This window comes from Labeo rohita, chromosome 13 (assembly GCF_022985175.1).
Source record: "Labeo rohita strain BAU-BD-2019 chromosome 13, IGBB_LRoh.1.0, whole genome shotgun sequence".
Classification (NCBI taxonomy): Eukaryota; Metazoa; Chordata; class Actinopteri; order Cypriniformes; family Cyprinidae; genus Labeo; species Labeo rohita.
The window spans coordinates 27,338,255-27,352,987 of NC_066881.1; the positions used below are offsets into that span (position 1 = coordinate 27,338,255).

Sequence of the window (14,733 nt, forward strand, 5' to 3'; positions counted from 1 at the left end):
TTTTACGATTAATTAAATGTAAATATATTTCTATGTAATATTTCATGTTTGCATTCTGATTTTTCTTTCTCCACAAGTCTTTGAGTGTGAAAAATGACTTTAAATATAAGATCTTAGAAAGATGGCAGTTTGTAGATGTTGCTGCAGGCTGCGTTTCGCAAGTATTGTATTGCAGCTCCCCCTGCCGCTTTTTTCCTGTCATAACTGTGCAGTATGAACTCCCCCTCAAGCAGGGGGTGGTAATGCAGTCATTGTGAGCGGCCACAGGATGCCATGATGTGATGCCGCAGGTAGAGTGCTGTCCGTTCATGGAATGCCATTGCATTGGATGAATGCATCTGAAGGTGTCCAGATACACTTTAGTTAGTTAGTCAGTTAGTGTGTTTGCTTGCACATGTAAAAACTGGTACTGGTGACACTGACGATTCCTGCATTATTTGGCATCTCTTGGGTATTTTCTTTTTTTATTAACTCCTACAGTGTTTCTCTTTCAGGCGTTCGCCTCAGAGGAAACGCATCACTAATGCATGTGTATTTTGACTGGAGGCAGTTTTCTGCATGCCATTATAGAGATGATCTGAAGATTGGTTTTTTACTGAGTGTGTGAAAACAAGACTAAAAGATCAGCATCAGCTAATGTGTTTTTGTTTGTTTATTTGCCTGCCCGCTGCGTGTGACATGCCGTCCAGCACTGTCAGCATTAATGGTGCTCCTTAAATACTTTGAAAGCGTGTTCCTGATAGATGGATTTGTCATTACTCCTGAAGGACTTAGAAAACTGTCTGATTTCTGACGGATTTGAGACTAGTTGTGTCATACGGCAGATTTGGATAGGGCTTTGTGTACCGTTTCCACCCAAAAGTCCATGGAAATGCAAAATCTGAGATTATCTCAATCTAGAAACAAACCGTTTGGAAATTAGGTTTCAGCTAAACTGTTCAGATGAAGTATGTCAATGATTATTCAGTACTATTCAGTACTTCCTGTTGGCAAAGGATCGTAATATTAAAATACAGTACGAAGAATTATAATAAAATCATTACATGACCGTCACTCTCTCCCTTCCCAGAACCAGTCCCATCTCCATAGATTATAAAGGATGATATATGTTCTGTATGTCTGACAGTGGGTTTTTGTGTGTTTTACCTCTGCAGGGTATCGAGGGCAGAAAGGGGAACGGGGTCAAATGGGGTTGGGACTTCCAGGAGCTCCAGGCCCCACTGGCCCACCAGGTAGAAAACTCAGTTTTGTAATTTTGGATCAACTTTTCATAGTTTGTTGACTCTATCTGTAACCTGACAATATAAAAATAATTGTTTTTGTTGTCAAATTAATTCTTTTAATGACATTAAAATATGGAAGCCTGTTTCTGCCACTGAATAAAAAAAAAATAAAAAAGGTAATTGCTGCTTTTTATCTCACATTTCTGACTTTTTTGCTTGCAATTGTGAGTTTACACTTCACAATTCAGATTTTGTCAGAATTGTGTAATACGAACTTGCCATTCTGACTTTTTCTCAGAATTGCATGATATAAACAATTGTGAGTTAAAAAGTCAGGATAGTGGGAAATAAACTCACAATTTTGAGAAATAAAGTCTGAATTGTGAGATAAAAAATCGCACCTTTTTCTTGCAAATGCAAGTTTATTTCTCGCAATTCTGACTTTTGTCTTAGAATTGTGAGAGAAACTTGCACTTGGGTTATTAAATCCAATTCTGAGGGGGAAAAAGACTGATATGTTCTTAGAATTGCGAGTTTATGTCTCACAATTCTGACCTAATTGCTATTTCAGTTGCTTTAGTCAAAATTGTGAGATATAAACTTTTGCAATTTTGAGAAAAAGTCAGAACTGTGAATTTATTTCTCAGAACTGCGAGTTTATATCACGCAATTCTGATTTTATAACTTGCAATTATGGGATTATATCTCACAGTTCTGAATTCTGAAAAAAAGTCCAAATTGTTAGGTGCAAAAATTGCAAATAACTTTTTAACATTTTATTCAGGGGTGAAAATGGGCTTTCATATTAAAAAGATTATTTGATGATAGTAAAAACATTCATATTGTTATAAAAGATATTTTATTTCAAATAAATGTTATTTTCAACTTTCTGTTGAAGTTGAAATCAAAGAATCCTGAAAACATACATCAGTTTCCACAAAAATATTAAGCAACTGTTTTCAACTCAACAAGAAATGTTTCTTCAATCAGCCAATTAGAATGATTTCTGAAGGATCATGTGACAATGAAAACTTAGATTTTATTGTATTTTTGTAAGTGCAGCCTTGGTGAGCATAAGAGACTTAGTGACCCCAGACTTTGAACTTTTCAGAGTATCTTTCTCTGTAGGTTTCCATAGTTTGTTTTCACAAAATGAGGGATAAATAGAGTTCTTTTCCATGGTAATTGACAGCATGCCTCAGATGCTTCCAATGGACCATAAGATGTATTTAACTCAGAATATTCCTTTAATACGTGAGCCGTGACACCACGTAATGAGTAGAGATAATTAAAAAAAAACAAAGGATCTTGTTGGTTATTGCTTTTGAGAGTGAGAGATACATTATCTATTTGTTATATAACACCATGTGTTTTTTAAATTACAAAGATGGACAGACTAGATCAAACTCATTTAGAACATAAGAAAAACATTGCTTTTGTGTTTTTCCAGGGGTCCTGAAAGGACCTCGGTGCTTGTAAATACTTTTCTGTGATAGCTGTTCTTTACACTTTTCACACTCTTGAAATCTGCAACGCACAGATAGCAGCGATTATTTAAATTGGTACTTTAATGTTTTACTTTTTAAAAGCACAGGCAGATAATGGCTCCAAACTAAACGAATGACCATGGCATTCTTTAATGAATGGCTCTTTTATAGAGGTACAAAGTGCTCACTGATTGTTCTTCAAATGAAAAAATACAAAAGAGACTTTAACTGGGGGTTCTTTATAATTGCACGGCACACTGTTATCGTGGTATGCTGTGATTTCCCTCTTTCTCTCTTCCTCTGCAGTTAAAGGGTAACAAGCCCATAAAAAGAAGTTTTATTGTGTTTATATACTGCACTATTCTGCCGTGATCACTCTACGGTAAAAGTGCCTTTAAATAACAATGTTTACTAAGACATCATTATGATTACTGCTCATACAATCACCAGAACACCAGCAACTGCACAGGAACACCTTCACACACGTTTTCTTCAGACAAGTTTCTAGTTCATTCTGGTTTATTCTATTCGTTCTTGATTTGTCTACAGGTTCACCCGGTGTAGGAATCCAGGGGCCCCAAGGTCTCTCAGGGCCCCAAGGTCCAGAGGGAAGATGTAACCCCAGCGACTGCTTCCATCCTTACGCCAGACGGGAAGGATAGAATCTGACGCATCCTCATCAAAGCTGATTAGATCCTGGAAACCAGTGAAGCAGCTCATCTACACAAGCATTAAATCCTATTAAATCAAACGTAGGATCCCTGCTGGAGGAGAAGACGCGCGCAAACTTCATCCCCACAGAGCAGCCTTTACTGGTGATGTCATTTCACATCATTTATCTCTGTTTTATTTCCCATAATTGTGACCAATGCATTTACTCATTTCCCATGTTTTGTGGGTATGACGTGAGAATTCAAATCTCATCGTTACACTAATCACACCGGACAGGTTTATCTAAGGCGGCAAGGTCAGGGCGAATGCAGGTGAAATGAGAATTACTTACATTTGCTTATTTTCTTCATGCTGTTGTGAAGTTGAGTTTTAATTACATTGTGATGGCGCTATGCAATCTAAAAATAGAAAATGAATATGTTAGCAAATATTAAGTTAATGTAAATAGCATTTTAACTGTTTCAGACATTTAATTTTGAAAAATATTGAAAGAAAGTGTACTTTCCAAACAGAACGTTGCTTGTGAAGGGAGTTATTGTCATGTTGATCACCTCAGATGCACTGGTGTGTGTGTGTGTGTGTATAGAATTAAAACATCTGAGACCACTAGTAAAATTATTATAATTATCAATTGAATAATTCATACAACTTAAAATAATAATATAAAATATAAATAATTTTCATTTATTGTTTTGTAGTATTTATTTATGAGGTGATTTAATAATTATAAATAAATATTAACAAATATGTAAATTACAAATTATGTAAAATAGACAGAATCTCTTAATTTCCTGTTCATTTTTTTTTTTCAAAATCGTAAAAGTTCAATGTTACATAGATTTTGAATCGCAGATTTTCAAAGTGGTGTCAGACTATTATGTTAAAGAGTTCACCCAAAAATAAAAATTCTGTCAATAATTACTCACCCTCATGTCATCCAAACCTGTAGGACCTTCGTTCATCTTCAGAACACAAATTAAGATATTTTTGATGAAATCCGAGAGCTTGCTGACCCATGCATCATATTACTCTTGTGAACAAGCATTAATGACTAACACGAAAGAGAAGAAATTGTAAAATAAAGTCATTATTTTTCTTTTATTTGCGCACAAAAAGTATTCTCGTAGTTTCATAATATTACAGTTGAACCACTGATCACATGGATTATTTTAACAATGTTTTCACTACCTTTCTGGGCCTTGAACGTGGTAGTTCAAGCATTGCTGCCCATGCAGGGTCAGAAAAGACTCAGATTTGAAATATTTTATTTTGTGTTACAAAGATAAACGAAGGTCTTGCGGGTTTGAAACAACATGAAGGTGAGTAATTAATAACAGAATTTTCATTTTTGGGTAAACTAACCCTTTAAGTTTTGACCGAACACAGCAAAGAATGATAAAAAAAAAAAAATTGTATTGATTTTGCTGTGTTTAGCCAGTACTGGTGAGGTGAAAAACTGCTCATGACATTAATAAGCTTTAATTGTTTACAGGGAAATAAGCGCTGTTCCTTTTTTTCTGACTGTATAAACACCTTCATATTGGTGTTGTATGTATATTTTGTTCTGTACCTGGTTTGTTTTTCCAAAGAAAAGACGTGGAGTGCTTTTTATTTGCATTTGAATATATTTATCGTATATTTGTCTCTAATTTCTTTTTGCTTTGTATGGAAAGCGTCCTTCCGTGTTACTTGAATATTTTTTATAAGATGGCATCTTTGTCAAAATCATATTCACAGTTTAACAAGCAGCAAGCCAGTTAACATCAAACTTTTTTTACTTTTCATAGGCAGCAATGTGTCTTAAGACCATGTTTCTGTGTAATTTAGTTGTAGTTATTTATTTGTGTACATTTTTTTTGGATTGCAGTCTGGATTAAGTTTTTATTTATTTCTTTGGATATCTATAATATCTTGATCCAGCATCAGTGAGGAGATTTACTGAGGGCGCATGTGAGTCATTGAATCTTTTGACTTCATCCATCTGCCTCTGTTGTGAAGATGAAGGTTGCTGGAGTCATGTGGGCGGATGACAGTTTTGTGATGTTCTGCTTTTAATGTGTTTGTGCTGCTTTCTCTTTTTCATCTCAGTCTTCCCAATGTCCTCCATTACATCTTTCTTGCTTTCTCTCTTTCCTTCCTTCCAACAAGTGTTTCTGCAGTTTTATGAGGGTAAATTTAAGACCTATATATGTAGTATCTAATATAAACATGCTTTCCCAGCTGTTTACCTTCACAGACATAACTGACTGTTTTTGTAACTTGTGTTTTTAACATTAACTTGTGTAATTGACAGTTTAAGCGCAATTAGACATGAAAGAGAACTTAGTTCAGTACTCACATGCTGTGTGACAACCGCTTTCCAGTGCGTGTGCGCTCAGAAAATCATATATCAGAAGTTTACACTAATGTGGCTTTAAAACGCATGATTTCAGTGCGATAAACATGATAATCAAAACCAAACAGATGTTTTTCCAGCAGATTATCTGAGGTACCAGCTGTAAAGGCACAGCCCTATTCTGGAAAAGGGGGCGGGGAGCAGCAGCTCATTTGCATTTAAAGAGACATACACGAAAACAGTGTTTCTGCTTCCACACAAAAAAGGCAATTATCAAAATGATATGATAAATGATCTGCGGGGTATTTTGAACTGAAACTTCACAGACGCGTTCTGGAGAGACTTGAGACTTATATTACATATTGTAAAAAGGGGCATAATAGGTCTTCTTTAAGACATTTTAGGCCTTAGCTTGTTGAAGGGGGAATTAAGACTCTTTAAAACCTGCAGAAACCCTATCTTTCTTTCTTTCTTTCTTTCTTTCTTTCTTTACTTTTTCTATTGCACCTATGGTTAAGTGTGACATAGCAAAGCCTTTAGGTTTTTGCTGTTTTACTTTTATTAATGTTATGCTTTTATTTTTTATTTTTATATGTAATGTACCATATTACCTCTGCTGAGAGTTCAAATATTGATGGTTCAGGTCGTAAGACTGTTTTGTGAGAGATCTGTGAACTGCTTGTCTAACACATACTAGAGAGAATCCTTCCAAGTATGCATCTCAGAGTCTGCACAGCTTCGTCTCCTTTATATTAATACAGTAAATTTGCTTTGTCTGTTTTATTTGTCATTTATGTGTAGTTTTTCAGTCAAACACAGATGTTTAATTTACAGAAATGGGCAATTAATGACATGTAGCATGGATACAATATTCTTCTCAAGGGCTAAAACTGTGGACTTACTTGAAGGACAGTCTTAAGACAACACACCACATCTACCTGATATGCATTGCATCATCACCTGATGGAATATCTGGAAGATGATTCTGTTTCACTATGGTTCTGTTCTCAATAGAATGAATGTGTCAGATACCATACATCATTTGTCAGTTCCTTTGCCTTTTTTGTGCTTGTGTAAATGCATTTGGTTTGCATATTTATATAATTGTACATTGTTTTAATAAATGTATTTAATTTAACATTCATTGTGGAATAGTAGTGTCTTGCGTGTCTCTCAATATGCAACTGTATTTAATGGCACACTTAATTCATTGTGAAACGTGACCCTGAACCACAAAATCAGTCATAAGTAGCATGGGTATATTTGTAGCAATAGCCAACAATGCATTGTATGGGTCAAAATTATAGATTTTTCTTTTATGCCAAAAATGAATAGGATATTAAGTAAAGATCATGTTTCATAAAGATATTTTGTAAATGTCCTACCATAAATATATTAAAACATAATTTCTGATTAGTAATATGCATTGCTAAGAACTTAATTTGGACAACTTTAAAGGTGATTTTCTTAATATTTTTATTTTCTTTAAAAAAAAAAATTGTACCCTTAGATTCTAGATTTTTAAATAGTTGCATCTCGGCCAAATATTGTCCTATCCTAACAAACCATACATCAACGGAAAGCTTATTTATTCAAATCTCCATTTTATGACTGGTTTTGTGGTCCAGGGTCACAAATGTGGTTAATCAGTATATATTTTATGAGAGACAATATTAGCATGGAGTTCAGTTTAAATGGTTGGCAAAAGTTGAGAACTCTTGCCTCTGCAGACTGTTACATATTAAAGTATGAATGTACTAACATGTTTTGTTCATTACCATTAGTTTAGAGTGCGATACCTGATTTGAGAAATGTTTTTGAAATATTTTTGTACATTTTTGTGGTGTGATGTATAATATTTGTTAATATTTATTTAACTGTATTGGGTGTTTCTCATACTTTGTGACTATGCCGAATTGCAATACCTTTAATATTTACCGTAGATTGTGCTGTACAAAGATTTACTATTTTGTTAATAATATTAGTTGTTAGTTTGTGTTTTCAGGATGCTTAAGTTCAGACTTTCAGCATTCCACTTATATTGTTGTCATTTAGATTGAGTGCATGAGATATAAAAATGTACAGTGGCCTCAGAAAGAATCTGGACACCCAAAAAATGAACATTTGCTTATAAAAAGTACTCATCTTCAAGCCATCCAAGATGTAGGTGTTCAGAATGGATTTGGAGAATTTTAGCATTACATCACAATGGATCCTTTGGAGTGAATGGGTGCCGTCAGAATGAGAGTCCAAACAGCTGATTAAAAACATCACAAAAATCCACAAGTAATCAACACAACTCCAGTTGATCAGTTAACATCTTGTCAAGTGAAAAGCTGCATGTTTGTAATAAACAAATACATCATTAAGCCTTTTTTAAAAAACGTCAAACTGTTGCTTTCAGTTACAATAAAAGTCCTTGATCCATAACATTGCTTTCTCCAGTGTAAAAGTGTTTTTTGACTGAATCAGGAGAGAAATGTACACAGATCAAGCACTGTTTACAGGCAAGAACAGTCTAAAACGGTTCTAAACAAATGTGTTGGTGGATGTTTGATGTAAGAGGACAACAGTGGATGGACTTATTATAAATTATGGACCTATATTTGCGCAAAGGCGACAGTTTAAAGTTAAAATGCTTGATGTATTTGTTACAAACACAGTTTTTTATCTCACAAGATGTTAATTACTTGTGGCTAATTACTTTTATTATGATGTTTTAAAAAACTGATTCTGACGGCACCCATTCACTGCAGAGGATCAATTGGGGAGAAAGTGACGTAATGCTAAATTTCTCCAAATCTGTTCTGATGAAGAAACAAACTCATCTACATCTAGAACAACCTGACGATGACTGAATTTACAGCACTTTTTTGTTTTTGGGTTAACTGTTTCCTTTAAAGTCTTATTGTTTTGTTTTGCTGAATGCTTTTGTATCTAAAGTGTCCAAATGCTTTTTAGGCCACTTTATATGTTAATGAAATTTCTCTTTTTAATTAATATTTAAATAGTTTAATTATTAAACATGCTTTCACATCATGTTTAACCATTATCTAGTCAGTACTTTTAAGTTTTAATTGAACCGAATAACATTTTATGTAATCCTCACTTAACATCTCCCTCGCTTGATTTTGTTACTGATTAATTGCTGAGTTCGGTTTGCCTGCATCTCTAAATTAGCATATACACCGAAAGAGCAATCGAAATGTGTTTGTGCCAACGTTTCTGCATTTTGAGTTTTAAGTGAGAAAGCGTGTGGAAAAAGCTGTGATAAGTGCAGTCGGGCTATTCAGCGAGAAAGTGTTGCTTGAAAGGGGAAAAAGAAAAATGTTTGAGACCTACATTTATTTTGAATTCATATAAAAACATCAAATTTATTCAAATGTGTTTCCCTTGGATCTCTGTACAAACTTCATCATCATCGAACACCTATGTAAAATAAATAGAAATACCTTGAAACGACACATCTGCATTTCTCTTGTGTGTATGTGTCACAAAAGGGTCATGCATCAACAATCCTGGAGCAATAAATCACACCAATGTTCTTTAGCAGGGGAGTGACTTTCTTACAAAACCACATTTACATAGATGCAGAGAATACATCACAGCATATCTATATATATATCCTCTCTCCTTTTTGTTTCTGACAGCAGGTCTCTGGCAGCCGTTTCGGTTATGAACTTCCAGCGCCATCAATATTTCTGGCAGGTTTATCTTTGGCACACAGAAATTAAAAAGGCCTCCGGTCTGAAGGCCACATTGATGTTTGTTCACCTTCTAGAGCAGATTTAGTATGAGCTGAGGAAAAAACATTTCTAAAGTCTACAGGAAATGGCTTTTAGAAGAACATTAGATGGGCAATAAGTTCCGTGAAAGTTCGTTTGAACTTAAGGTGGATAAAAAAAGCATCTTATTTGTTTCAGATCAAGAAATGATGCCATTTTCTGTACACAGGAAGTTTTTTAAAGTGTTTTAGGCATTACAGCTGTAAAACTACCTTCAAAGTCGATACCGTTTTGTGCTCTTTGCACTTTTTGAGCTGTAACGGAGTCTCTCTGAATGTCCCAAACAGTGAGGTTTTTAGTTTCCGCCTGGTCCTTTCATGCTAGAGTCTTTGAGAGACTGATGGACGGCACCTGCGCTCAGATTACAGGCCGAAGGATCGCAGTAACCGGGTGGTCCAGCTGAACCAGGAGGTCCGGGAACGCCCGGCTGACCCGAGGCACCAGGTGGACCCCGTTCTCCATCACGCCCATCTTGACCGTATCCTGGTTTTCCAGGTTCACCTGCAAGACAGAAACAGGTCAGTCATTTTCAAACTCACTATTTTCCCCATTAAAATCTCTAATTTAGATTGCAGAAGGTCAAAGCTGAAGGTCAATCTCATTTGCATTTCTATGTGGATAAAAATAAGAGAAAATTTGAGAGTCATGGAAGTCAAATAACCAGTTTTCATGGTGTTTTTACATTACATATGAACCACCAGTATGGCTTTTTGATATTTTCTTGACTTTTAAGGAGAAAACACCTACATTCTGCTCAACAACAAAAAAGCCACACAGGTTTGAAAAACATGAGGGTGAGTAAATACAGTAAAATTACTTTTTTAAAAATATCTTACTGAATTATATGGAAGCTTGTTTTCACCATATAAATAAATGCTTGAAAATATAAACCTGTAAAAATCGTATGACACCAGCACATGGCACTGCAGCAGATCTGTCTGTTACAGTTAGAGCACTAGGTAACGATTGCAAGAAATCCTATTTAAACAGACAGCTTCATTCGACTGACAGTAAGCGCTAGTGACACATATACAAAGACAACAGAAGGCTTTATATACCTCCAGTTCATCAGACATCTGACAGCTTCATTTAACACCAATTTAACTCTGCTTTCAAAAGTCTATTACCAGGATGGGGCTAAATATATCTCCAGCATCATTTTAGAAATAAATTGAGTTGTTGCAGACTGAATTGGTTTGCAGATGATATTCATTAACACCCTTTCCATTTATGCAATAATACTATGATTTTCTTTGACAAGAGGAAGTAGGATATGAGACTGAGTCAGAACTCACCTGGTAGTCCAGGAGGTCCCGGCATTCCTTTGGGTCCACGGACTGTAGGTCCCCTGTCCCCTCTGTCTCCCATCTCGCCTATAACACACACACATATTCTTCACATATGCATGCTCTTTAATATAGGTAACTACAACTAAAGCTACAAATAAAAAATAAAAATAAAATAAATGTTAACCAAAATTAAATCAAAGTTAATTTAATTTAATTTAAAAATTACAGCAAATTGGCCACATTTCTAAAAATTTAGTTTAACTTTTAAATAAAAAATAAAATAAAAATAAATAAATACAAAATAAAAAAATAATCACTGATTCAAAATATTAATAAAAACTACTTTAGTTTCTCAGTTATACTAAAACAGCATTGCTCTGATGTTGGGCACAAATTAATAAAATATTTATTTTTATACATTTTGGGATACCCTGTTCTAGCTGTTGTTCCAGGACCAACAAGGATCCTGTAAAGCAGTCGGAACTCACAGTTCCATAATGACTCACCTTTCGGGCCTTTGAGACCCAGAAGTCCCGGAGGCCCTTTGAGTCCCGGAAGTCCTCTTGCACCAGCATGCCCAGGAAAGCCGCTGTCACCTGGGGGTCCGGGAGGACCGGGGGGACCGGCTCTGCCTGGCAATCCGACTGCGCCAGACTCTGGTCTCCTCAGACTGGCAGCCAACTGGGCCAGCTGCTCTGAAATGGCAAAGACCAAATGCACTAATGAGTGTGAATGGTCCCCTGCTATTAGCACAGCTCATTTTTATTTCATTTATCCATTGATTTTGCAGTTGCACTCACTAATTAGAGTTGTCTAACACTGCACACTGACTGTGTTGTGTTTAGTCTACTGTGTTTCTGTACTAATGTTAGGGCGCCTCCTTGAGGACGATCCATTTTCCTGTTTTTTACACAGTACACTACACTTAAAGCTGCAGTGAAACGGAAATAGCAACAGACCTTTTCTTCAATATTATTATATACATTTGAGTAATGGACCGGCAAAACAGTAAAAAACACAGGGCAGATACTTGGTTCTGTGCATTGGTTGCCAATAATGTTTTAAGATGGGGCGCTGCACTCAAAAATGGGGCAGGTGAATGTGAGTTTACAGGGGTGGGATTTAAGCAGATTAAATGATTGGAGAAGTCCTGCATGCATCACCAGCAGTGTTGCCAAGTGCACGGTTTTCCCTCAGAATTGGGCCATTTTAACACTGTTGCCGCAGGTTGTTTTTCATGGTTGCAGTGATATTTAGACTCTGGAATGCGAATTTTACCAGGGGAACCCCTATTTAAAAAAAGGGTATTTTACCACCATGATGCGATTTTTACAAGGGGACCCCTACTGAAACACAGTTGGGGTAGTTTTTGGCCTAGTTTTGAGAAGCAAATCAGTGGGTTTTGTTGTGAAAACCTGGCAATAGGGTATATGTCGAACATCACCTGACCAAACCCGGAAAACAGGTTTCATGGCTTCCGCTGTCGGAGAATGTATTAATAGCAGTATTAAAAAATGGCGATATCAATGGACTTTTAGGGTATGAAGTTAAATTAGCTAGCTGTTTTTATTGTTGATGTCCTATTAGACTTTTATATATAAATGTTAGTGAAAAGAATAAAAATCTAAAACTTTTATATATCAGTCCACATATGTGACCCTGGCCAACAAAACCAGTCTTAAGTAGCATGGTATATTTGTAGAAATAGGCAACAATACATTGTATGGGTCAAAATTGTTGAGTTTTCATTTATGCCAAAAATCATTAGGATATTAAGTAAAGACAAGCAAAGGTTATGGCCTTACAAGCAAAACATACATTTTTATTAGTAGTATGCATTGCTAAGAACTTAATTTGGACAATTTTAAGGCGATTTTCTCAATATTTTGATTTTTTTGCACCCTCAGATTCAAGATTTTCCAATTTGGATATCTCAGCCAAATATTGTCCTATCCTAACAAACCACACATCAATGGAAAGCTTATTTGTTCAGTTTTCAGATGCTGTATAAATCTCAATTTCAAAAAAATTGACCCTTCTGACTGGTTTTGTGGTCCAGGGTCACATATGTGCTGGACATTGGTTATGATTATCTTTAGTGTCTACTTTGAAAGCATCTTGAGTAAGCAGCTTCATATTTAACGAGGCATATGCAAAACGCTTGAACAGGTGTTATGCCAAATTCTGACCCCCACCAGATTACTACCCCCCCTAGTATTGGTAGGTTTAGCGTTAGGTGTGGGGGAGGGGTTAGGATTAGGCAAATCAGGTAGCGATTTAAATGAGAGGGGGTAATAATTTGGCAGGGGTCGAAAATGGGCACAACCCCGGAAGCAACAAGATCTCTTTAGCAGAATACAGAAGTCCGTTGCGCATATAACCCCCATTCTGATCATCAGAGAGAAGTATGTCGTTTCACTGGAAGATACATTTATGATATTTTAACGAAACATTGCGTTAGGGAGGTCAATCAGAGAGAGAATATTGATTAATTGTTCAAAATAAGATCTAACATCCATTTAGAAGATAGACAGGGTAAATATTCATTTAATGCTGACTTTAATAACGTGTTAATGTCTTTTTAACCCGTGGGTAGCAATGCTTCACAAAAATATTTAAGCTGCTTTCAGCCTTGGTTTATGAAAAGTCCATGAAACACTGGAAAGTTACGAGAGCTGTGTTTAACAGTAAACAACCAATGAAAAAGCGCATCACAGCTTACCTTATTAAATATTCATACGCTTTGGCTGCATATGCAACATGAACCAATCAGCTGTGAATATCATTAGTTTGCATTAACGACCCATCAGCCTGCGCCACCTAGAGTTTCATGGCAGAACTTGGCATGAACTTGGCATGAGCCCTCATTCCGTGAAATTATGCTTATGACTTGTCAATAAACGCTCCGAAGCACTGACTGAAAACAAACAATTCTAAGTCTAATTTAATTTTAGGTCAAATTAAGCTTGTTCATGACTGGATTCGTCTTCCCTATTCGTTATAGCACTGCAGTTTTTTCATAATTCAGGCAAAATGTGTAACTTCTACTTAATGCTAAATGTATAGATGTAAATGTGTCAGACCAGATGCAGAACTAAAGAAGCCACATGTCTGACTTTTTACTGCACAAACTGTAAGATGCTCTGTTTTGTAAGTAAAATAAGACTCTAGACTAATTTTATTTTATTATAGCTCTAATATTTTTATGTGAATAAGCACATAATTCGCCAGCTTTCAATATTCACTAAAAGCTGTGTTGCAGAACGCTGTTAAAGCCCACTCCTTTCATTTGTCCTCATTCATCCTTTGAATGGTGTTCTTGTACATTTTCAATTTGCAATGGGAAATTGAGCATAAAAGAAGAGCATTGCTGCCGTTTTTACAACTTCCTTTTCTATTGTGTGAAGGGATAAAAGGGCAGAGCGATTTATTCATGATGTAAAGAATCCAATCTCAGGCCCTGAGCCATTGAGCAAGAGCTAGGGTACAGTGAATTTCAACTTTCAGTCGGAAAACGTCCCGAAAATGTATGCAGCACGATGCTTGACTGAGCTTTTTCAGGGAGGGTTTGGCGGAGGAAAGCAAAGGCTGAAGGAGGAAACGCATCACTATGAGGCAAAAGTGCAGATCAGCTGAAACGAAAATGAATTTTTCAATGAAATGTGAATGAAAAAGTCATGAGGGAACGGCGACGTGCGCTCAGGAGGACTTAAAGAGAGGCAGAACTGATGGCTAACTCTAGTAAATTGTCTCTGCTCATCAGAGTAGAATCAAAAAGAATCTTTTAAACAAAACACTAATTTTTCCTTCTATTCATCTCACTCTTTTCCTGCTTCTGTTCTCCTGCCTGGAAAGATCTGATGATCCAGGAGCAAGAGTGCAGCTTTGCATGCTTAAAAGAGACATTATGTTTATTTCCGAAATTATAAAAATCTCTGCTTC

General features: G+C 36.0%; 2 protein-coding genes across 5 annotated transcripts in view; one reads left to right on the forward strand and one right to left on the reverse strand.

The window, feature by feature from the left end:
* LOC127175021 (collagen alpha-1(XIX) chain) overlaps positions 1-6,225 on the forward strand; it is a 184,852-nt gene extending 178,627 nt beyond the window's left edge. For all 3 annotated transcript variants that reach the window (XM_051125822.1, XM_051125821.1, XM_051125823.1), the window contains 2 exons: positions 1,155-1,232; positions 3,260-6,225. In XM_051125822.1, coding sequence (XP_050981779.1) covers positions 1,155-1,232; positions 3,260-3,372 — 191 coding nt within the window. In that variant the 3' untranslated portion in view covers positions 3,373-6,225. The remainder of the gene's footprint in view (positions 1-1,154; positions 1,233-3,259) is intronic.
* A 3,561-nt stretch (positions 6,226-9,786) lies between these two features.
* The window catches only part of col9a1b (collagen, type IX, alpha 1b), a 31,898-nt gene continuing 26,951 nt past the window's right edge, over positions 9,787-14,733 (reverse strand). For both annotated transcript variants that reach the window (XM_051125824.1, XM_051125826.1), the window contains 3 exons: positions 11,298-11,486; positions 10,798-10,875; positions 9,787-10,003 (listed from right to left, as the gene is read on the reverse strand). In XM_051125824.1, coding sequence (XP_050981781.1) covers positions 9,798-10,003; positions 10,798-10,875; positions 11,298-11,486 — 473 coding nt within the window. In that variant the 3' untranslated portion in view covers positions 9,787-9,797. The remainder of the gene's footprint in view (positions 10,004-10,797; positions 10,876-11,297; positions 11,487-14,733) is intronic.